The 25465-nt window shown below is 36.5% G+C and overlaps 1 protein-coding gene across 5 annotated transcripts in view; it reads left to right on the top strand.

Annotated features, from left to right (window-relative positions):
* MSRB3 (methionine sulfoxide reductase B3) overlaps positions 1 to 25465 on the top strand; it is a 178542-nt gene that overhangs the window by 56198 nt on the left and 96879 nt on the right. For 3 of the 5 annotated variants that reach the window (XM_081588840.1, XM_081588841.1, XM_081588842.1), the window contains 2 exons: positions 1789 to 1897; positions 3510 to 3587. In XM_081588840.1, the coding sequence (XP_081444966.1) occupies positions 1789 to 1897; positions 3510 to 3587 (187 nt within the window). Of the gene's footprint in view, positions 1 to 1788; positions 1898 to 3509; positions 3588 to 5472; positions 5811 to 25465 lie in introns of those variants that run through there. The other 2 variants (XM_081588843.1, XM_081588844.1) reach the window with 1 other exon arrangement.

Here is a 25465-nt window from a genome sequence, read left to right as displayed (position 1 = left end):
AAAGGAGTAGGAAGCATTTCTACTCCTCAATCATATTTCCTTTAGGTTTCCAAAGAAGTTTTTACTGTTCTGGAAACTTAAGCAAGCTTTCTCTTAGTAACTTCGAAACATGGTAGAAATTTTTGCACGTAGGGCCATCTGCATGCCTCTTTCACCCTGTGATGCAAAAACAAAGAAAAGCAATTTTACTGCCTTGAGTAAGGGTTGCCATGTCTGTAGTTACAGGTACCCCTCAGTATTCATGGGGGATTGCAGGACGGAGCCTGGTAGGCTGCCGTCTCTGGGGTCGCACAGAGTCGGACACGACTGAAGTGACTTAGCAGCAGCAGCAGCAGTTACCAAAATCTGAGGATTCTCAGGTTCCTTTCATAAATTGGCATAGTATTTACATATAACCTATGCACATCTTCCTTTATACTTTAAATCATCTTTAGATTGCTTGTAATAATACCTTATGTAAATGCCGTCTAAATAGTTGCTTTAGCATGGCAAACTCAAGGTTTGCATTTTGGAACTTTCTGGAATTTTAGGGGGGTGGCGAATGTTTTCCATTGTGTTTGGTTGAGTTTGTAGTTGTGTAACCCGTGGATACAGAGGACTGACTGTGTTTCTCTTCAGTCATTTGTTCAGGTAAGACAGAATAACACATATAAGCAGGTGTTGTCTGGACATTTTACTGCAGACTATATAAGTTGAAATAAAAGCTAACATTGTTATTAGAATCACATTAAAATTATTTTACCATTGAAATACATTTAATCAGTGAAGTCTTCCTAGGTATACTTTGCAAAAGGAAAATGTAGGTCCGTAAATAAAATCCCATTCACTTTTCTTTGTCTTTCCCACCCTCCTTATTTTTCTCACTCCTTTTTTGGAACTTCTTGAAACTACATTAGTATACATGCCTTCTCCTGGAGTCTGTTACAAGTTTCTCACCCATTTAAACACAGTAAGATACAGTCTTGCAAGAGATATTTATTTTAAAGGACTCTTCAGAACCCAGTGAAGCCTCCGACAGAATCACTGTGCAGTGCTCATTTGCTTCAGCTGTTCCGACTCTTTGCAACCCTATGGGCTGTAGCCCACCAGGCTTCTCTGTCATGGAATTTTTCAGGAAGAATACTGGAGTGGGTAGCCCTTCCCTTCTCCAGGGAATAGTCCCAACTCAGGGATCAAACTCACATCTCCTGTGTCTCCTGCATTCCAGCAGATTCTTTACCACTGAGCCACTGGGGAAGCCCCAACAGAATCACAAAGAATAGCAATTCCTAGTTGTGGAAAAATGCATCTCTCAGGTTCAGTAAATAACTAGGATAGTATTTAAATTACCCAGGATGGAAATTGAATGAGGAAGGTTTCAAGCTCTTCTACTAATTGAATGGAGAGTTACTGTTTAACATAATATGCCCATCATCTTATATATACAGCAGAAATGCTTATAAATAGTTATACTTTTTGAATTTGTTTGTAAAAAATGTTCAAGGTATTGGAAGACATAAAGGATGTATTCCCATCTTGTGAATGTTCAATGGGTATTTACTGTCTCGTGCTAGCAGCTTTGGCTACGGCACATCATCAGTGCACCAGTGGAATCACTTGAATCTTGAGTACCTTTCTTTTTAAACTGAGAGAAATAACTGCAGTTCAGGTAAGCTTGTCGAGTGTGTTAGGGACTGGCTCTGGTCATTGACAAGTGACAGCAGAAGCTGTGCTGTGGTGGTCAGCCAAAGCAATTATTTAGAATTGAAGCTAAAAATCCTCCTTCTCCCATATCCTCTCTCTTTCCAGGGTCATGTAGGGATAAAAAGAACTGTAAGGTGGTCTTTTCCCAGCAGGAACTGAGGAAGCGGCTAACACCCCTGCAGTACCATGTCACTCAGGAGAAAGGGACCGAAAGGTAAGGCGAGCTTACGAAAAAGTCGTTAGGCAAGAGCTAGTTTTCTTCATCCTCTGTACCCCTGCTCCAACCTTTGATTCCTCTCCCTTGCCATTTAATTTAAAGGATTCTGCACTTATTTGCTAAAGTCTACCAATTAGTCCTTGAAAAGGTTGAAAATGGTATTGTTTAGATTAAGACTAAGTTTTATTTATTCTTTCCCCCATTTAATGAACACTCTATCTTTTGTAAAGTCACAAGGCTTTTGTTAAGGGCCTGTTTTTAGTTTACTACAAAATGTGTGGAAGTAATAGTGATTTAGGTACATTTTTTGGGAAGACATCATAGTAAGCAAAACCATGAGGGAATGGCACTTTGCCAGGATGCTGAAAATTTGAAGGTGGCCATTGTAAGTATAGATGTTTTGGCTGCAAAAAGAAGGTAGCATAATTTAGTTCCTTTCTACCCAACTCCAGTTTCTTTTTGAAGCACATGTGGAGAAAGTATTTATTGGCTCATTTGTGGTTGGAATGTCAAAAATTTTCAATAACTGCCCTCACATGGCTTTGGTCCTTGGAAGTTCGCCCTAAGTCCTGAAAAAAGAGTTTGTTCACTTCCAAGACTGTTTTTGGTGAATAAAGTCTCTCTCAGCTGATTCCAGCTCAAAGGTAACTTGCCAGAGTCCGACCATTTTGTTGTCTAATTTATACCATGGAGCTTGGCATAAGGCAGTAACTTACCTCTGATCCAAATTTATTAATGATGTAACTTCTTGTTTTCATTCATGAACTGAAAGAGCTCTTTACCACACATGGGGTCTTTGTTAATAGGCAACACTCTTTTCCTGTCACAGTATATACTGTTTACTGACTTGACCAAATGTTGAATCTCTGACAAAGTCCACCCTCACCCCACAAGGAGCTAGAGATGGACTTGGGTCTCAGCCCGAGACGTCTACTCGTCCTGTTGTGTACATGACCAGCAAAATGATTTAATGCACACAAACAACTAGAGATTAGGTCATTCTTAAAAATTCTGTTTATAAAAAAATTGGACCTCATAAAGAGGGTGAAAGGATAATAAAAACAAGCTGCAGAGCACATAGACTTTTTGTTGGGCTAGCACAGCTGATTTGTATTAGCTGAATGACCTTCTAGCCTTTAAGATTGTTAACTTAGAAAAATATTCCCTTAAAGCTGCAATATTCCTTTTCAAACCAGAAAATAAGACTCCTTCCACTTGAAGTGTTGGACCCTTCTGTATTTTCTGGTATATGTTCTTGGACACTGTAGAGGAGCAGAAATCTCATGTAATAATGTTTTTCTCTGTGAATCTGAACTACAAGCTTTTTTTTTAACAGGAAAAAAATTTCTAAGCATTACATAACTAGGCGGCTTGATTTTTTAAAAAATTTAACCTGCGTTAGTTTGGAGTAAGTTATATGCACATTTTATTATACAGATTTGAAATATATTAGTAATGTTCAGATTTCCATATGTTTGGTCTGTTCTCATTTTAAGACAAAAAGCCCTTGAAAGATTTATTAGAGAAATATATTTTAAGCAAATACATTCTATAAGAAATAATGCTAACTTTGTTTAATTTTTTTTATGCTTTGTTTATTGTGTATCAGTGCCTTCGAAGGAGAATATATACATCACAAAGATTCTGGAATATACAAATGTGTTGTTTGTGGAACTCCATTGTTTAAGTAAGTATATTAAAAACCTAAGGATGTGAGCAAATCACAGATGGTAACAAACTTGATTTTGCCTGTTCACATTAAATCTTCCCATTCCTAAATTTTCTTATTTCTAATTTTTCTACTCCCTGCCCCCCAGCCCCAAACAAAAGTAATTTTTGGCTTTCATAATAAATTACCAATTTAGTAGACTGGCTGATTTCTTGTTACTTGAATCTTTAAAATACCTAGCTTTAACTTGGTCATCTCAGTAACCAAGGTGCTTAGCAGAGCTATGAAAGAGATTTTGGTGAACATAAAAATGTCTATATTTATTGATTTTTCTATCACCAAGTGATGGCTCTAAATTTATTTATTGGACCATAATGGAAGTTCTTTATGTGCATCCTTCAGATTGAATACTATCCACCAAGTGGATTATTCACACTTCTGCAGTGAAGGGCAATACCTTTATTGAAAGTCAAGTGGGAATTATAACAAATATTTATACATATGTAAGTAAATTACATACTCTGAGTTTCAAATTTTGCATTGATCAAAAATCTTTTATTTTAAAGATCCCAATAGATTACTATAAAACAGGCAGTACATAGATTTTTTTAAATGGAATAGTTGTCAGACATTGTATTCTAGAGATAATGGATCTTATCCAAGAAAGAAAACTCTTTATTAAAAATGTATTTATTTAGGTTGAAAAAATCCTAGGAGCCCCATACTTCCCTTGGGGATGCTGATTTAGGGGAATAAAAAGACAGAAACTAATTGAGAGTAAGTGTCATTTATTTAAAACAGAATTACAAATTTCTTAGGGGAAATGCACAAACAAGAATCTGATATGTGTAGCTTGTAAAACATACTTAATATCTCCTCGCAAATGTTTCCTTTTGAAAACACTAGCATTTACAGATTTTCCAGAAATAACAGGAAACAGTAGTTTCCTTGAAAAAAATTTTTTAAAGTTTAAAACCTTCCTTAACTTGCATAAACCTTATTGCACATTAGTGTTGGTTGAGAATCTGTTCTGAATTCTTATGTCTTTATTCATTCTGTTAAAAAAACCAGCCCTTCAAATTGTCACCCATTTCCTCTCCAAAAACACACGTCTTTATATTTCATCACCTTTAGTTTTGTGTCATAATAGTTGATATAACACTTCAGTTGCCGAGCCATGTTAAACTTGTTGATATCCCAAATGGTAAAAATTGGCCACATCTCCTTTGCTTTTATTTAAGATTCTTCATTTCTTTCCCTATTATATGATTCAGTGAAGTAGTGGATCTAAGGAAAACTTACTGTTTTAAATAAGAAACAGAGCCACTGTAAATGAAGGATTTAAGCCATGTGACATCTTGAGTCACAAATAGTAAAAGCAAGACCTTTATCCAACCATAGGTACTGGTGGGGTTCAGGAGTTTCATATTTGATGTGATATTGACTCTAAAGGAAACTTAAGCATTCTTGTAAGGAAAGCTTTTAGTTTCTAAATTTTTATGGAATATAATTTAATATTTTTAATCAACATTACATGAAAACAAAACAAAACAAAATGCTGAACTTCTCCCGCTTGGTTTCTTGTCAGTTTTAGGGGGAACAGTATCTCTCTTTGGCCTTCAGTATAGAATGCAGTAGTTCTTTGGTCTGGCAGTGCTTTCTTCATACTGGAAAACTTGTACCCTGGGTGTCCACAGGGCATGAACAGCTTTGAGGGAAGCGATTTTCTCGTCCTCAGCCCCTATACGAGCATTTTCCTGAAACTGCTCTCTGTTTCTGAGGGAGTCTGTAGTCTGCTACCTCATCCCTCCAGTCTCCTCTGTCATGGTTCCCCTTCTCCCGCTTCACAAAAGATGGCATACCGTCCACCCATCCCAATGCTTCCTATGATTTATTATTACAGGGTAAAAATCTCTAAGGCATTGAGCAAAAGGACAGTTCAGGAATGCATTACTTCTGGAGAGACCCATGAAAACCAGGCCAAAAATAAAACACTGAGAAGTATTGAACTGGTAAAAAAAAAAGTGAAACAGTATTTCATCTTGGAGATTCTCAGTCTGCCTGCCGGCTGTCTGCTTGTCTATTGCTCCATCTATCTATCTGTCTATCCATGTTTTACCAGTCATAAGTGAGATGTGTGTCATGAAAACATGTATTGACATATTTGTTCAAAATTTTTAGATGAAAGTCTTTGTGTATGTAAGAGTATACAGGAAATAAATCTGATTTACTTGAGACAACGAGGACTGCCTTTGCAATCAGGTTATACAGTAGTCTTCTCCATTCATTAACTGATCTAGATACATCACTCTAAGGTTTTGACAAAAATATATTTTAAGAATATCTATATTCAGAACACCAGATAATTTATCTTTTTTCAATTATTTAACTTCTTGGTGAGAAATTTTAGCCATCACATTAAAATGTATGAGGAAGTGTGTATCAGTCAGCACCCAATCCAGATACAGAAGCCACACAATAATTTGAACAGGAAAGTCTAATACAGAGAATGACTACATGTGACAGAGGATGGTGGTGATGAGGGATTGGTAGGTAAGAAACAAATAGAAATTCTGAAGAATATAGACAGCAAATACAGGAAGTGACCATGACCCCTAGGGCTGATACAGACCTCAAGGGACAGCTTCCCCTGCAAACTGCCCCCGTTTCCAGGGGCTGATGACCCAGGAGTCACTGTGGGGCTACGATAGTGCAACTTTCTGGGATTCTGCCTCCTAGAATTTACTGGATACCTCCCCTCTGGGGTGCTGGGGAAAGCTCTTTGCAGGGAAGTGTCTCACTGGGGGCCCTCCACTACAAAACTACCTGAGGGAGGTGCCAGGGGAGGCTGCTGGCCACCAGGTGCTGCTCATCCCTGGGCCCTGAAACCAGCACCTTGCTCCAGAGAAGATACTGGTGTCACAGGAGCCATCGCCAGAGAAGCAGCGTGGCTCAAAGTGTTGGGGACCAGAGAGGCTGTGTTCACTAGGGAGTTGGGTGCTGGAGAAGCTGCCCCCATTGTGAGGGCCTGCAGATAAGAGACGCTCCATGCACCACGTGAGCCACATGCCAGGGAGGCAGTGGGCTCTGCAGGAGCCTGTTGAGAAAGCATACTGAAACCAAGAAGAAAAAACCTCTTTCTCCTGCAATCCTTCTCCTGTGCCCTCTACTGACAAAGTTTAAGATCATGTTGGCTGACAAAAAAAAAAATATATTTAAAGGTCCCAGCTCCATTTTAGCAAAGCAGATAAGGAAGATACATTTAGAAGTGAGAGGCAATGTATTGATAACTGGCACAGAGTCTCTGTTTTATTCAAAATTCTTTTAGGGATTCGTGAGCAAAAGTTTGAAAGCCACTCAGTAGTCTAGTGAATTAATGGCATTACTGTCAGACCCCCTCTTGATATAGCTGGTTTCATACTTTGAACACAAAGTGTGGGAAACAATTGACTTGGGTTAGTGTGAGTGTGAATGAGAACGTGTGTGGAGGTTTTGTTAGAGAGGAGGGAGTGAGGAGAGAAAATTCGGCAGAAAAGACTAAATAGAGGAACAATAGGAGAAATAACAGTGAGAGGAAAACAGATAAATAAAAAGTAATAAGAAGGAAGTGCTGAGTTTAAAAATGCCTTATCATTAGCAGTATGAAAAGGTTGTTTTTCCAACTGCCATTTCTGTTACCTTATTCACACTCATTTTGTGTGTGTATGTGCACATATTCACATATATGTATAATTCTCTTCATTTACTTGACTGATATATATATGTATATATAAAATACTTCCTTACATAAAAGGCCATTCAAACTTGTACTCTACCCTAGATACATTCCCTCTCAACAATATACTGCTTTTTTACTGGTTACCAAGTACAAGAACCTTATTCACAGGCTGCTTTATAAACCAACTGCGTAATTTATTCCATGGTTCACGTTTTCTCCACATTCACAAATTCTACCAAGCTAAGTTTATTTCTCATATAGTACTACTGACTTTCAGTTAGTAAATTAGCTGACAGAAGTAAGAATGTTCTCTCCTCTGGCTATTTGAACTTCTAAACTTTCATTAAAATGGATTTACTGCATATCAGATAAACCATAAAAGGCATTGGTGAAATAATTTAATTCAGAAAGTATTTTTGACATCTTGGACTTTGCTCACACTTTGCCAGGTGTTGTGAAACAAAATAAATTTGTGAACCTTTTTTTTCTTAAGGTATTTGTAGTTTTGTTGGAGTGATATGATAAACAATAAACAATGACAAACTGTGGAGAAATAACACTAATCTGCACATACCTGTTTGCAGTGCTTTCATGAGTAATAGGAGAATATATGACTGTATTCCAGTAGGGCCTGTTTTCATGGAGGGGATGAGAACACACTATCAGGCAGAGAATATCTGATAGAGAATGCCATATGAGGTAAGGACTTAGAGATAGGATCAAAACTGGGTTTTTCAAGGAAACAGTTCTGAGACTGGTGCAATAGGAGTTGGGGGGTGAGTTATGTTGGGAGTAATGGTGAAGTGTCTAGAGGGTTAAAAAGGACCAAATAGGGAAGCCTTGGGACTCCAGCGAAGCCTTTTAAGTTTCTGCTTGAAATCCTTTAAGCCTTGGCATCCTTTCCTCCAGAAGCCAAATCTGAGCCTTCCAGGGTGAACTCTGGTGTTCTTCATCTCTGCTCCCATAGCACCTTGTATGCATGCACTTCCTTCATTGCACTTTCTGTTTTGTTCTGTGCGTGAGTGCATGCCAAGTTCTTCAGTCGTGTCTGACTCTTTGCAACCCCGTGGACTGAAGTCCTCCAGGCTCCACTGTCTATGGGATTCTCCAAGGCAAGAATACCGGAGTGGGTTGCCTGGCCCTTCTCCAGGGGATCTTCCTGTCCCCGGGACTGAACCTGTGTCTCTTAGGTCTCTTGCATTGGCAGGCGGGTTCTCTACCACTAGCACCACCTGGGAAGTCCCACTTTGTTTTGTAATTATCTGTTTATTTGCCCATCTGCCCACTATTAAGTAAACTCCACAGTCACAAGGCCACGCCTTAGTCGTATTTATATCTCAGGTGGTTTAGTCGCTAAGTCGTGTCTGACTCTTGCAACCCCGTGAACTGTAGCCCGCCAGGCTCCTCTGTCCATGGGATTCTCCAGGCAAGAGTACTGGAGTAGGTTGCCATTTCCTTTTCCAGGGGATCTTCCCAACCCAGGGATTAAACCCGGGTCTCCTGCGTTGCAGACAGATCTTTACCAACTGAACTACAAGGGAAGCCCTATTTACATCTATTTGTATATCTAGCCTCTAGCATAAAATAGCCACCAAATATTTGTTTGTTAATCAGAGGCACGTCTGAAGTTTGTGAGATAAACTGTGGAGAGACTTTGAATAAGACAAACGCATGATGAAAATGGGAATTTAGCCAGAACAGTTCACAAGATAGATTTCTGGAGCTGAAAAGAAAAGGAAATAGGGGTTTAATAGCTTCAGTGGGAACTTTTTTCCTTGTCAGCTGATAAACCTCAATGTTATCCATATTAATCAACTCCTGATAATTTTAAGGTTTTCAGGAGCCACAAAGGACAGTTTTTATTTTCTACATGTTTACTAATAAGACCTTGCACTGAATTAATAGCTCATTTTACACAGATTCACTAACGATGAGGATAATAATAATAATAAATAATAATCAAGAGTATTAGCACTTACTCCTTGCCTATTATGGTTCTAAGTCCTTTGTATTTAACTCAGTCTTCACAGCAAAACATTTTATAGATGAAGAAACTGAGAGGATAAGTATCTTGTGAAGAACATACAGACAGTGTACATGGATTTAAAACAGTAATACTTAAACTTTTAGGAAAGAAATAAGTTAATTATAGGAAAATAAAGTTTTAAAATTTTATTTTGATCACTCATATCTGATTATTTTACTCGGCATACTAGGAACAAATACAACACACATACATACACACACACCTCAATTCCTTGAAAAATCTGCCTCTGTCATAGTGTTTAAGTTGAAAATTGAAGACTGTTCCAATCTAAGGAGGGCTTTTGTTCTTGTTCAGTCGCTCAGTCGTGTCCAGCTCTTTGCTGCTACATGGACTGCAGCACGCCAGGCTTTCCTGTCCTTCACTATCTCCTGGAGTTTGCTCAAACTCACCACATGCATTGAATCTATGATGCCAACTCATCCTCTGTCGTCCTCTTCTCCTCCTGCCCTCAATCTTTCCCAGCATCAGGGAGGGCTGAATCAAAAGTAAATAGATCCATCATGGCAGGTCATTAAGAAGAATTCAGCTTCAGGCTGGCAGTTATCCTCAGGGAAGTCCCTTGGAATCTGAGCAGGAAGATGTAGCCAGTGTTTAAGAAGCCATCAGGCCATTTACCATCTGTGAGGTAGGGCAGCAGCTGGATTTCTGGGCTGGATTCAAGTTATTAAAACTGGAAAGTCATTTTTTTTTCACTACTAACCCCCTGTTACATCTTCTCAAGGAACTGTGTTCCAAATTTTTTATCACTTTTCTGTTTTAAATTCTGTCCCTATATTTCTGCGAAAATTGAGGCCACCTGACATGAGCTCTTTTAAATGTCTTTCCTTCTATCTTGAAATTTCTTTATATCTTCATTTTTATCAAACAATCAGAACAAGCATGGGCTAAAAGCAATTGATGGGACAAATTGAATATCAGGCCAGATGTGCGACCTCAAATTCATCACCTATAAAGTGGGGAAAATAAAACCAAACAGGTGTAAGAAAAGTGCCAAGTATATGGCAAGTATTCAACAATGTTAAATTCAAGTGGCCTGACCAAGTTTGAGGAACATATCATACCATCACAACAGTCTAAGACACTCCGTGCAGGCTTTACTAAAGAGCGTCTGTCTGTTAACAGTAGATGTTAGCGTGGTGAGTCACTGCTCCAGCTGTGTTGCTATGTTTCAGATGGGACTCTGCTGCAAAACTGTTCACACATGCTGCATTTCACATGCGCCTCCTGTGCAATCTTATTCCAGGCTACTAGAAAATTTAAGCCTTTTTTCAGCTCTTTAAGAACATAAGCCATTTCACTGAAGAAATTCCAGTTCAGTGCCACACACAATTTATTCAACTATTCTATTCCATTTATTACTAAAGGAGACTTTCAACATAAGCTTTCCCTCTTCTGATAGAGTGGTGTGTGTGTGTGTGTGTGTGTGTGTGTGTGTGTATCTGTTGGAAACACGGAGGGGGAGGAGATAGTGGAAGAATGAAGGAGTTTTTCATCCTTACTTTCTATTCAAATTCCATTCTTCCAATCCTTTTCCTATCCATATGATATCTACTCATAAACCATGCCGGTCACTATGGAATTCTACCGGGAAGAGTAGCATGAATTTAACCTCAAGCTTTCTTTTTATGGAACTCTAGCTGGAAATTGCTCATAATTCTAGCAAATGTTTCTTAACCTTTAACAAAGTACATTTAACTTGAATTTAAAAGATCTGAATTGCCCTTCACCTCATTCTAAATCCTTTAACAAAGTAAGCTCTCCAGTACAGTGAAACCATTATGAAATGAACTAGATTTCTGAGTAGTGACTTAAACTTTTGTTATATCTAAATAACTCATGTATTATTTTGAAGAGAATACCAGATTGACTTCTCTCATTCCATTGATCCTTCCTGTCTTGTCCATACATACAATGATGTACAGGAAAAGAATCTGTAATATAGAGAATTACTGTTCTATCTTCAAATCACCTGAAAGCTCAGGGCAGGGCAAGACCACAGCTAGATTGAAAGAAAAGTACTTCATGGAACTACTGGCAAAGATAGGGAGAGAAAAATATTGTTAGTTTTTCTGACTAATTAACCCTGATCATTAAACCATCAGAAGAAAAAGAAAAGCATAAATAGTAAAATCATAAAAGCATAGCATAACATAAAGAACAACTCCAGTTTGAGAAACTTGAAAACTATAGTAAGGCATGATTCAAAGTCTGACAATATGCAAAGATAATTGTAACTGCATTTCTCTAATTAAAAACTACATAAACATATATAGAAAAATTGAAGTGGTAATTACACATAAAGTCTTTGGATAGTTGAAACTGGGTACAGGACTGTCTGTGTATCTTGGAATGGGGAGGAATGGGGGAAGATATGTGCTTGGAATGGGGAGGAATGGGGAAAGGTAATCTTGCCTTCTATTTCCTAAACGAAATCCTGGTTGTTTAGTTAATTTTTCCTATGTAGACAGAAATAGATTAGTTTTTTCTTAGTGAATTAGAATGGATAATAAGTTGGGAAACATAATAGGCAAAACTTTTAAAACTATAACTCATGTAAATTTACCCTGATTATATGAAAATACATCAGAAAATTAATGAACGTCTGTTATTCCTGTTCACAGACTCTGAAATTATTTAAAGACAGTTTATAATGTACAAGTTTTAGCCAGTACTTCTGAGGCAGTCCACAAAGCTGCTCTTCTTATAAATGAATAATACTTTTTTCAAAACATGGTCATCAGTTCAATGAGAATTGCATAAGTTTTCACTCAGATACATGTCTTCAGTGTGTCTTATACATGAATAAGTGACCCACCACATAATATTATCAAAGAAAAGTGCAGAAGCTATCCAAAGTACCAAGCGGAAATAAAATTTTATAAAGTTCCAGCACAGACTTAACTGCATAACCGTGAGCAAGTTACTTAAACATTCCACCTCATTTTTTTCATCTGTAAAATGGTAAGAATAACATTAGCCCTTTCTAACTGATAGTACTTCTGTACCAAATGAAATAAACACATAAACATGCTATAAAAGATATAAAGAACAACTCATCCAGCTTGCAAAAAGGCAAACAACCTGATAAAAAAATAGACATTTTTCCAAATAAGATATACAGATGGCTAACAGGCACTTGAAAAGATGCTCTATATCAGCAGTCAGTAGAGAAATGCAAATCAAAACTGCAATGAGGTATCACCTCATACCTGTCAGACTGGCCATCATCAAAAAGTCTACAAATAATAAATGCTGGAGAGGGTGTGGAGAAAAGGGAACCCTCCTACACTGTTGGTGCAGGCACTATCGTAAACAGTATGGAAGTTCCCCAAAAAACTAAAAATAGTTACCATATGATCCTGCAATCCCGCTCCTGGGCATATATCCAGACAAAACGATAATTAGAAAAGATGCACAAACCCCAGTGTTCATAGCAGCACTGTTTACAATAGCCAAGACATAGAAACAACCTAAACGTCCATAGACAGATGAACAGATAAAGATGTGGTACGTATATACAATGGAATATTAGTCAGCCATAAAAAGAATGAAATGCCATTTGCAGCAACATGGATGGACCTATAGATTATTATATTAAGTGAAATAAGTCAGAGAAAGATGAATATCATATGATATCACTTACATGTAGAATCTAAGAAAAAGATACAAATGAACTTATTTACAAAGCAGAAATAGACTCACAGACACAGAAAACAAAGACATTCATGCTTACCAAAGGGGATAGTGATGGGGGGAGATAAATTAGGAGTTTGGGATTAACATATACATACTATTATATATAAACTAGATAAACCGTAAGGACCTATGAGGAACTATAGTCCTAATAACCTATAATGAAAAAGATTATGAAGAACAAACATATGTACATATATATATAACTGATTCACTTTGCCATGCATCTGAAACTGACACAACATTGTAAATTAACTATACTTCAATTTAAAAAATAGTTAAGGGACTTCACTGGTGGTCCAGTGGTTAGGACTCCCTATGTTGCCAATGCAGGGTGTGCGGATTTGATTCCTCGTTGGGGAACTAAGATCCCACATGCTATGCAGCGAGGTCAAAAGATTTTTTTTTTTTTTAATTTTAAAATACTTTAAAAAGATATAAAGGTATAAATATAAATAAGGCTTGTGAAGACTGCATCTTTAAAAATTTACATGGTAAAATATAAGTAGCATACAAATCTAAAATTAAGTCAGTTTCTATCCAATAATTTAATCTGGATTCTAAATTCCCCAGATAATGGAACTTAGATGATGTACCTGAGAGTTTTAATGCATTAGTTATTTACAAATCTGTCCCTAACAAATCTAGAAACCTCTAGAGAGAAGAGGTCATGACATAGGATTTTTGCAGCCCACATCTGCACCCTCTGCAGGGGCATGAAAGTGAAAGTTGCTCAGTCGTATCTGACTCTTTTTCGACCCCACGGACTATACAGTCCATTAAATTCTCCAGGCCAGAATACTGGAGTGGGTAGCCTTTCCCTTCTCCAGGGATCTTCCCAACGCAGGGATTGACCCCAGGTCTCCTGCACTGCAGGTGGATTCTTTACCAACTGAGCTAAGACTCTACATATCCTGACTACTTAATTATTTGTTAAATAAATGGCTTTAGTTCCAGTAAATCAAGAGTAACAGCAGAGTTAAGTGATTCAAGTTGATACTGGAATGGTAGAAGTATAAATAAAAACTTGGAGTCTCTAAATTGTTACCCCCTACCACACTTTTCAAAGTAACATCTATAGACTTCTCAGGGAACTTAATTTTAGTGGATGCTTCTTTCAACAATAGCACTGCTTGCAACTGCAAAGAAACACCTATTCCAACTAAGGGAGAGATGGAAATGTCCATGGCTGGGACCTTTTACAAGGAAACACTGAAAAGAGCAGAAAGTGAAAATAGACAAGGTCAGCTACCAAAAGCGATATCAAAAGAAAAGTTTGTAGTCAAATATGTTTATTAAATATAAGAAAGATTAAAAACAAGTGAACTAAATAGTGACTCAAAACACTAGAAAAATTACAACAAGAACAACAAAATAAACTGCAATAAAATGCCCACTGGTTTCCTCAAAGGCGTTTGCCAGTTCTAGGCAATGGGAGAAAGGTAAAGATTCCAGATGTTTAGAAGCAGAAATGCCAGTAGACTAGGATTTCTCAGCCTCAGTACTATTGACGTTTGGGCTGGATAGTATCTGGTCATAGGGGGCTGCCCTATACATTGTAGGATGTTTAGGGCGTCCTTATTCTCTACCCACTAGATAGCTGTAGCTCTTGTCCCTCTTTTTCTCCCACCCCCTCCCCACCATCGTGACAAACAAATACAATTTCAAGAATTGTCAAATACCCTGGGGTGGGGGTGGGGCAGCCAAAATTACCAACAGTTGAGAACAATTGATCCAAACAATCTACAAAATGATAAACCCTGATTTGTAGGGTTTGCTGATTTCTGTGGTGCAAATACTTCCACCATAGGCTATTTCAAGTTACAACTCGCACATTACTGAATGTGGAGTTGACAAGAGATGTGTAGCAACACCATTATATAGTATTTTTGTAATACAAATACACAGATGTAAATAGCATAGAACAACAGTTAAATTTAGTTAAGAATTTAGAAGTGGTGAATTTTGAGTATATATTATCTTTGTTTATAGTTTGTATCTAAATTTATATAATTTGTTTTTAATATTGTTTACATTTAGCAACTATATCCCAAAGTTTTAAAAATTTTAACAATAGACTCTTTTGAGCTTTAGCACACCAGTATAATGGGGAAAAATCAAAGGTAGACCAAACTTTTCAAAAACTGCAACCCAACCCCAACTGAGTTCAGTCCCTGATTAGATTAAGTTAATCTTTCCCCACTTCCCCACCCCATTCCAGCTGCCTATCAGAGAATAGGATAAACCCTCTGTAGAAGATTACATCATCATCATTCAGAGTCCAATTTTTCATACACAATGTCTGGCATTCATCAAAAATTACCAGGCATACCACAGTAAAGGACCAAGGGAAATAAATTGACAAAAGAAACAGGTTTGTAAATGGCCCAGATATCCAGATAGTCAAGTCATCAGGCACAGACTTAAAATAACTGTGATTAATATATTCAAGAAAATTAGATGACAAGATGGAGAATTTCACCAGAGAACAGAAATCTATTGTTAAGAATAAAGTAGTTCTAGGTCTGAAAATGCAATAACTGGTATATAAACACATGAGATGAATTTAGTATCGTATGAGACATAGAAGAATTCAGGGCTAATGAACAGAAAACAGGTAAGTAGGATAGATTCAGACAAGCTAAGAGAGCTAGAAATATAAAAGGTATTGGTAAGATAATATAAGATACACAGTTTCAGGTTTAATATATTAGAGCCACAGAAAGGGAAAAAAAAATAATGGGAAAGAAGCAACATTTTAAAAACACATAGTCAAGAATTTCCCCAAACTGAGGAAAAAACTCAAGTCACAGATTCAAACAGTGCTACAAAACTGAAGCAGGATGAATTCAAATAAAACCACATCTAGGCACATTATAGGCAATCAGGTGGAAAATCAGAGGCAAAGAAAAGATATTAAAAGCACTTAGATAAATTAACTTGAAAAATAAAATATTAGAATTAAGTAAATCCAAAGGTTGGTCTTCAAAAAGACCAATGAAGAGAACCATTTCTATCAAGTCTAATCAAGAAAGAAAAGAAACAAGAAAGGAACATAGGAATGTCAAAACACTAGGAATGAAGATGGGATAAAACCAGATAAAGAAAATATTATTATAATGTAAGAGAATACTATGTAAAACCCTATTCTCATGAATTTAAAATCTCAGCATAGTTTTCTAAAAATAAAAAATTTGACTGAAGAATTATAAATGCATTGATCAGTAACCCTATAGCATATCAAGAGTTATCACAAACTAGCTTAGACTTTTACAGAAAAAAGAATTATCCCTATGCTAGTATAAACTGTGTCAATCACAGAAAATAGAAGAAAGCTTATCAACTTCTTTGACAAAGGTAACATACCTCTAAAACCAAGATGTGACAGAGACATTACAAAGGAAAACTATAGACTCATCTGATTTATGAAAATAGATATAAGGATCAACACTGTGTTGAAAGAATAATATGCCATGGTAAAGTAGGGCTTAGTTTAGGAATGTATGAATAGTTCAATACTAGAATATCTTATGGAAAATTTTAGTATATTCCCAGGAGAGAGTTTTATAAAAATTCCAAGTGCATTCTTTAATTAAAAAAGAAACTCATAATGAAATACTAGAAGGAAATACTATGTTTTGTCAAATCTAAGAAGCCCTTAATTAAAGGATTTATTATTGTTTCAAATAACACTAAGAAAAGAAAAAACTTGCCAAGTAGATTGTGAAATGTTTATGACAGACACATTCAGATTTCAGAGATGTTAACATGTATGAAATAAAAAGTGCCAAATAGAATCAATGAAATACATACATAAATAGTGTTGGGGCAACCAGCAAAGTGTTTAAAAACTAAATTTAGATCCCACCCTCAATATCTTACAACCCAGTATCTTATAAATATATCTTATCCAATGAAGTCTATGATGAATAAAAACTTTAAATATTAACAGTAAGACCATACAAGTCCTAGGGGAAACTGTAAGTAGGAAATTGGTATAACATTGGGGTGAAGTAAGCTTTTCTAAACAAGATTCCCAAAGCAGAAATTAAAAAGAAAAGGTATATAATATTAAGTTGGATTACCTAAATATTTTACATTTCTATAAATCAAAATATTATTTTAAAAACTGGTAAACAAACTGGAAAAAATATATACACAATCCATGTGACAAACAGAAAATTAATATTCAAATCAATTAAGAAAGATAAACATTGGAAAAATGGGCAGAAGATATAAACAGATATTTTTGAAAATAAGAAATATAGGTAATAAGTATAGGCAAAAATTATTCACTTGTTAGTAATTTTTAAAAAGGAGTAAAAGGAGGAATAGTTTTTTATATATCAAATTAGTGAACATTTCAAGTATCATGAAATCCAGTGATGGTTAAGGTCTGGGAAATTAGCACTGCTAGTAACTTTCTGGACAGTTTAATAAGTTATGTCAAAAGTCTTTGTAGTCTGCATGCCATTAATCTAGCAAATACACTTCTAGGAATTTATGCTGAAAAGTCATGTTTATAGATAATGATATAGTGACAAGAATGCTTTTAATCACTCGTTTTGTGAAATAATTTAAATATCTAAAATAGGGGGCTAGCTAAATGAAGTATCTGGGAAAATATATATGGCATTTTACCTAGTATTGCAAAACAATATTTGGTCATCTGGAAAGAAATTTTAAACGAACTTAAAAGTTTACAAAGCAATAGTTATATATGACCCAATGTTTGTAAAATACATTTATTTCCATATATATGAAAATAGTTTAGAAGGCTATATACTAAGTGTTAACAGTAGTTATCTGTGTGGTTGGATTGTAGGTGACTTTTTTGTGTGCTTATCTACTCTTTTAATTTTTTAAAAAAGATAACATATTTTGGGGGGAGCAATAAGAAAAATATTATTTTAATATTACCTTTACTCAATGTTACAAACACCAATTTATTTATTTATATCTGTTGAACATAGGTTTGATGATTTTTGTTCTTTTTTAACCTTTATCCTTTAGAAAAACTTTATTGGAGTATAGTTGATTTACAATATTGTGTTAGTTTTTGTTGTACAGCAAAGTGCATCAGTTATACATATACATATATCCACTTTTTTTTTAGAGTCTTTTCCCACATAGGTCATTACTGAGTATTGAGTAGAGTTCCCTGTGGTATACAGTAGGTCCTTACTAGTTATCTTTTTATTCCCAAGTTTACCTTTTTCCAGTGATAATTTGAAAGAATGAAGTGGAATATAATTTCACATTCTGTATGAATGTGATTAAATTATAAGTTTAATATAAATTATGTCCATTTAATAATCTGTTCCCATCTCAAGTAGATACTTTACTTGCTGCCTTCTTTTGTAAGTTGTTGCTTCTTTTTTTTCTCTCTTCTATCCCTATGTGATTGGTGATGGTGATGATAACCAAGGGGAGGCAGTCACTGAGAGCTTACACTTAGCTCTAACCTTCTATTTAGCTCTAACCTTCTATGCTTCCACTTCAAGCATCATTTCAAATTTTCTCCCTCTTTGTGACTGTCTTCCATCTTCCCATAGGCTTCACATAGCCCTATTTCTAGACATCTGGAGGTAACTGATGAAGGATGGAACACCAAAGTCAGAAGGTTTGTATTTATTTCTGAACAGATTTATTTTAGTAAACTGTTTATTGTGTTTGAATTAGGGTTTTAAAAAAAATTGAACGAAGACTTACCACCTGCCAACATTACACTAAGCCCTTTAAAGAAAATTATCTCCTTTATTCTTTGTAACTGAAATAGAAAATTAAAGCTCACAAAGGACATGTAATTTACTCAAGGTAACACTGGCAGTCAGAGATGCAGCTAGGACCCCAGTTCAGGGCTGCCTTATCCCAAAGACACCACTCCTTAGCTCCTGTATTATGTTATAATGCCTCCCCTGATTCTAGTTGATTGCTCTTTTTGCTTAGTATTTCACCATCTGGTAGCTATCACACTCTGGTGTTAATTGGTGCTAATTTTCTGGTGATGACCAAGTGACTATACTTGGATTTTAAAGTGGAGAAAGGTATGATTAAAGTGCAAGACACATGTTAAAGTCACAACTTCCCTCACTTACTGTGTGTGATTTTCAATAAGCTACTTAACCTCTTTGAGCCTTAATTTCCTCATTTGTAAGATGAGGATAATACCCATGTCACAAAAACTTTTGAGGGGATTAAGTAAATAATGTTGAAATGTTTTGTAAGTGGAAAAAACACTCTGTAAATGTGGAGCACTGATTCGAAAATATTATAAAGATTGACATAAATTGTGGCTTTCAGACCTAAACTTCGGTAGAGAAAGGGAGGCATGCCACTTAATTTAGAACAGAGATCAGAAGGTCTTTTAGGTAAGTAATGCTTTAAAATCCTTGGAAGTTATATCTGTTTGCTGGGTGATTCATATTCTGGTAGTTATTACAGATCAGAGTTGATTCTAACAAATAGCAATTTGCTGTAGAGCATGGAGATGATTTTGCTTGTCCAGCATAAAGGCAGATCTAGAGAAATCCAGGAGACAATAGATAATTGATAGCCCCATTATCTCACAAGTTGGCCAGACTATGTGGTTCAGTATAAAACCCTTGCTTTAAAATGTTTATAGACAAAATGGACCACATTCAGAGAACAACTGATGGTTCAGTTCAGTTCAGTCGCTCAGTCATGTCCGACTCTTTGCGACCCCATAGACTGCAGCATGCCAGGCTTCCCTGTCCATCACCAACTCCTGGAGCTTGCTCAAACTCATGTCCTTCGAGTCGGTGATGCCATCCAGCCATCTCATCCTCTGTCATCCCCTTCTCCTACCACCTTCAATCTTTCCCAACATCAGGCTCTTTTCCAATGAGTCAGTTCTTCACATCAGGTGGCCAAAGTATTGGAGTTTCAGCTTCAACATCAGTCCTTCCAGTGGATATTCAGGACTGATTTCCTTTAGGATGGACTGGTTGGATCTCCTAGGAGTCCAAGGGACTCTCAAGAGTCTTCTCCAACACCACAGTTCAAAAGCATCAATTCTTCAGTGCTCAGCTTTCTTTATAGTCCAATTCTCACATCCACACGTGACTACTGGAAAAATCATTGCTTTGACTAGATGGACCTTTGTTGGCAAAGTAATATCTCTGCTTTTTAATATGCTGTCTAGGTTGGTCATAACTTTTCTCCCAAGGAGCAAGCGTCTTTTAATTTCATGGCTGCAGTCACCATCTTCAGTGATTTTGGAGCCCAAGAAAATAAAGTCTGTCACTGTTTCCATTGTTTCACCATCTATTTGCCATGAAGTAATGGGACCAGATGCCATGATCTTAGTTTTCTGAATGTTGAATTTTAAGCCAACTTTTTGACTCTCCTCTTTCACTTTCAACAAGAGGCTCTTTAGTTCTTCTTTACTTTCTGTCATAAGGGTGGTGTCATCTGCATATCTGAGGTTATTGATGGTTACGAGACTCAAATCATGTCACTTGAAGAGATGGGGAGAGAACTGAAAAATGCTTAGTTTAGGCAGAGGAGAAGAGTCATGGAAACTTCTTGGTCTACTTTGCATGCCTGTGCATCTAAGTCGCTTTAGTCATGTCTTACTCTTTGTGATCCTATGGACTGTAGCCCACCAGGCTCCTCTGTCCATGGGGTTCTTCAGGCAAGAATACTGGAGTGGGTTGCCTTGCCCTCCTCCAGGGGATATTCCCAACCCAGGGATCGAACCCATGTCTCTTATGTCTCCTGCATTGGCAGGCAGATTCTTTACCACTAGTGCTATCTGGGAAGCCCATGGTCTACTTTGTGTGTGTGTGTGTGTGTGTTTGTTAGTTGCTCAGTCATGTCTGACTTTTTGCAACCCCATGGACGATAGCCCACCATGTTCCTCTGTCCATGGAATTTTCCAGGCAAGAATACTGGAGTGGGTTGCCATTCCTTTCTCCAGGAGATCTTCCCAACCCAGGAATGGAAATGGAACCCAGGTCTCCTGCATTGCAGGCAGATTCTTTACCAGCTGAGCTACCAGGGAAGCCCATGGTCTACTTTAGCAGTTTGCAAATCTGGCTGTCCATTAAAAGCACAGATTTCAAGCCTCTCCCCTCAAAATTCTGATTTAACAAGGTTGGGATGAGCCTGGATAATTTTTTTTTAAAGCTCTCCTCTAATTTTTATGCTTGGTAAAAGATTTGCCTTCGGGTGACATCAATAGGATGATGTAAGGGAGGGAAAAAACACTACAGACAACAAACAGTAAGAGCTGAAAAGATTTATCAACTGTCTGAATTATGAGATTGGTGCAAATCTTTAGCTGTTACTAAAGATTAATTTGATGTTTAACACCTGGCTTGGGAAGAAAGATGATGAATACAGTTTTGGAAGCGTGATGGATTTCAGGTTTTAACCTATAATTTCAGGTGCATCAGTATTCCCCAAAGTATGTTCTACAGAGTATCTGTTTAATCAGAATACTATTCCTACATTATAGGAGCTCCATGATATGTTAATATGTGTTCCATGAAAAAAATTTTAAAAAGAGTTCTTTTGATGAATGAAACAAGATTGCTTATTGGAAAACACTGAGTGAAAATGAGTCAAATGGTTGCTTTATCATAAAAATCAAGGAGTGCCCAACTCACTCATGTTCATTGTAGAGCTTTAGGAGTAGAATGTTGTATGTAGTATTTTTTGAAAATTTCTTACCACAAAATCTTTTCTTAATTAAGAAACTTACAGTGAGCCCAACATTACTGATAATACACATAGGGAAATGCCAAAGTAGACAAGAAGATGTTTAAGTTTTCTATGCAGGCCAAAGTTGGATATATAGATATTATAGGAGACATGAGCTAGACTGTGAAGTAATGTTGAGACTCAGAAGAATGAGAATTAGTCATTGGGTTTAGCAGTTTTTTAAAAAAATTTTATTGGTGTGTTAGTTTCAGGTGTACAGCAAAGTGAATCAGTTTTATATATATACATATACCAATATCCACTCTTTTTTTTAAAGATTCTTTTCCCATGTAGGCCATTTACAGAGTATTGAGTAGGGTTCCCTTGGGGTTTGGTGATATTAGAAAACAAGTTTGGTAGACCTGGTAGTGAAAAGAAGACTGTGAAGATTTTAGGATACAATCTGGTGTTTTCAAACCACAAGCTAAAGTGGAGATATAGCAAAATTTTTGAAGTTGGAATAATCCCCCAAAACACAGTCATCATAGCTGTATCATTATAGTTAAAATAAGAATTTGAGGCCAATCCCTTGTGACTGGATAGAAAACAAACTCAAGGGAAATTTTTTTTTTGGTAAATTGAAGAAAGTTGTAAAGTGGGATCTATTTAAGGTATTAGAAACAAGGGAAAGAGATTTAAAGAACAGGTAGAATAAACTTTAGAAAAGATTGACTTCTATTTCTTCTATTTCTGGGCAAGAGGTAAAATAAAAATTTTTAGATTAATATCCAGCTATGAGATAAGTTTTTAATGTTCAATTTTTGAGAGTAGCTAGGTTCTTTGCTTGTGTGTAAGTAAGCATAGTTAGCATATGCTTGCCGTGGAGTCAGAGTTCCACTCATGGCAGCTCTTATTACTGTTGCTGTTGTTTCCACTCTTTGAACACTTACTGCATTGTGCCACCACCAGTGAGTGGACAAAGGAAGGGAGAGTCAACATCAAAACAGATGTTGACTTATTATTCCTTTATTTCATGATCATGGATTAGCTGGCTGTAACCTAAGATTCCTTCTGCTATTTCTGTCTTTATTATCTTGCACTGTACTTGGAACAAACTATACTTTTGTTCGTTTATGTCTAGATTTGTTTTTTAGTGGTCATTCCAGTTGCAGTTCTTTTTTTTTGCCCTAAGGAAAGTTGGCCTTATGCTGCTGGAGATTTGCACATTTTACTTCTATGTACTCACTTAAGTATATAGTGTTAATGGCTGTTGCATGACTCATAGTCTACATAAGCATAAATTAACTCCAGTACCTCTGTGGTGTGCCCTCTTTGAGATTGCTCTGAAAGACCACCCAGAAAGTAGAATTTACACAAACTGCAAAGGCCCATTCAACTTAAACTGAGCAGCACTGACCAAATTACACTTGCATCCTTCAGTATGAACCAGCTATGCACTTGCTCCTGCTTGAGGTTCCAACTGTTGATCTTTAGCTATAAAGGGCTTTATGGGCTGAATTATGGCTACTTTAAATGAGACCTCTTCCTTCAAATAGAGTGCTTTGCACATAGTGAGCACTCCATAAATACTGTTGACTATGACTGAATGAAAATTCAGATCTTCTAACGAACTTCAGTTCATGGTTTCCAGACTCAAAGGAAAGCTTCTTGATATTGAATCTTTGTCTTTTGCATTATTTTTGCTTGGGGGGTTTAATGGAATGTAAATTTATTGACGACACAAGACACATCTTTTTAGTGTTGAATCTTTCTAGGTGATTTGCTAGGCTAGTCCGAGTAAACCATACAGTCTAAAGTTTTATCATTTGATTCATCTGGCCAGAAACAATAGCTTTGAAATCAAATGTTTTTAAGAAATTCACCAAGAAAATGGTTAATTTGTCATTTTTTGCTCTGGGATTAGATCTTTTCTGACAAATATTTTACTTGTTTGGCACTTAGTTCAGTGCTTCACAGATAACTTTATAAAGTGATGCACAACCATCTGTGAAGGTGGGAGTTTACACAATGTGATGGGGATTTATTTACTTCCTTATTGGGTAAAAACTTATTTTGGAAATTACTAATAGAAACAAATCTACATAATTAGGAAGGTGGGATGTTTTGTTATTTTAAATAGGAAAACTTTTTCTTTATTTTATGCCATCCAGGTCAGTGGTTGTCACGATCATCTGGAGAATTTTAGAGTATAGATTTCCAGATTAATCTGTGCTTTTTAAAAGCTTGATGTAATCATACATTTTTCAGACTCATTGATGTGGAGTTAGGGAAACTGGTGATTTAATATGAATTTTTGTCTCCAAAATAGGTCAAGAAACATTTTGCATCATCTCTTTTTAAGACAGTTATATACTTTTCTATTATAAAGCATTCTTTTTTTTTTTAATATTTATTTATTTATTTGGCTTTAGTTGTGGCATATTGGATCTTCACTTGTGGCATGTGGGATCTAGTTCCCCGACCAGGGATCAAACCCCAGGCCTCCTGCGCTGGGCATGCAGAGTCTTAGCCACTGAACCACCAGGAAAGTCTCTTATAAAGCATTCTTGTAGTATCTTTGAGATTAAAAAATACTAAAAAATTATACTAATCTGAGATCCCATGTAGGACCATACAGCTTGAAACTTTCTTATTGATTCACCCAGCTCACAAGAATAAATCAGGAATTAGCAAAAAATTGAGGTAGCAAAATGACTCAGAAGCAGCACGATCTATTTTTCTTTCATTTCCCCCCATATGCTAAATAAAGGTACTATTCATTATCCAGATCAGTTCAGTTCAGTCGCTCAGTCGTGTCCAACTCTTTGTGACCCCATGAACCTCAGCATGCCAGGCCTCCCTGCCCATCACTAACTCCCGGAGTTTACCCAAATTCATGTCCATTGAGTTGGTGATGCCATCCAGCCATCTCAGCCTCTGTCGTCCCCTTCTCCTCCTGCCCTCAATCTTTCCCAGCATCAGGGTCTTTTCAAATGAGTCAGCTCTTCACATCAGGTGGCCAAAGTAACATCAGTCTTTCCAATGAACACTCAGGACTGATTTCCTTTAGGATGGACTGGTTGGACCTTCTTGCAGTCCAAGGGACTCTCAAGAATATTCTCCAATACCACAGTTCAAAAGCATCAATTCTTTGGCGCTCAGCTTTCTTTATAGTCCAACTCTCACATCCATACATACTTGAGCAAAAAACCCAAGAGTCATTCCTGATTCCTCTTTTCCTCACCCCCCTGTCTAATCTATCGACCTATTTTGTGCTGTGCACTTTCAAAATATGTTCTAAATCTAATTCCTCACCATATCCACTGCTTCATCATCATCTTTATAATCTTTCACCTGAATTAGTGTGATGGTCTCTTTGCTCTTTTTTTTTCTTAATAGACTTTATTTTTGAACAGTTTTAGATTTGCAGAAAAATTGAGGTGATTGTACGGAGTTCCCATGTACTCCCTTATTCAGTTTCCCCTATTGGTATCTTATATTTGTTTAGTATGCTTGTTATAATATATGAACTAATATTGATATATTTTTATTCACTAATTTTATTCAGATTTCTTTATTTTATCCCTTATGTTCTTTGTCTGTTTCAGGATCCTATCAAGGTACTGCATAACATTTAGTTATCAGGTCTCCTTAGGCTTCCTTTTACTCTGACAGTTTCTCAGACTTTCCTTATTTTTGATGACCTTCAAAATTTTATTTTTATTTATTTATTTTTTTGCAGGATTTGTAGTACAAAAAAATTTGTACTGT

The sequence above is a fragment of the Giraffa tippelskirchi genome, chromosome 4 (genome assembly GCF_054371585.1).
Source record: "Giraffa tippelskirchi isolate mGirTip1 chromosome 4, T2T-mGirTip1v1.2.pri, whole genome shotgun sequence".
NCBI lineage: Eukaryota > Metazoa > Chordata > Mammalia > Artiodactyla > Giraffidae > Giraffa > Giraffa tippelskirchi.
Note: the sequence above shows the minus strand (reverse complement) of the source record. Positions and strands in the feature narration are given on the sequence as shown.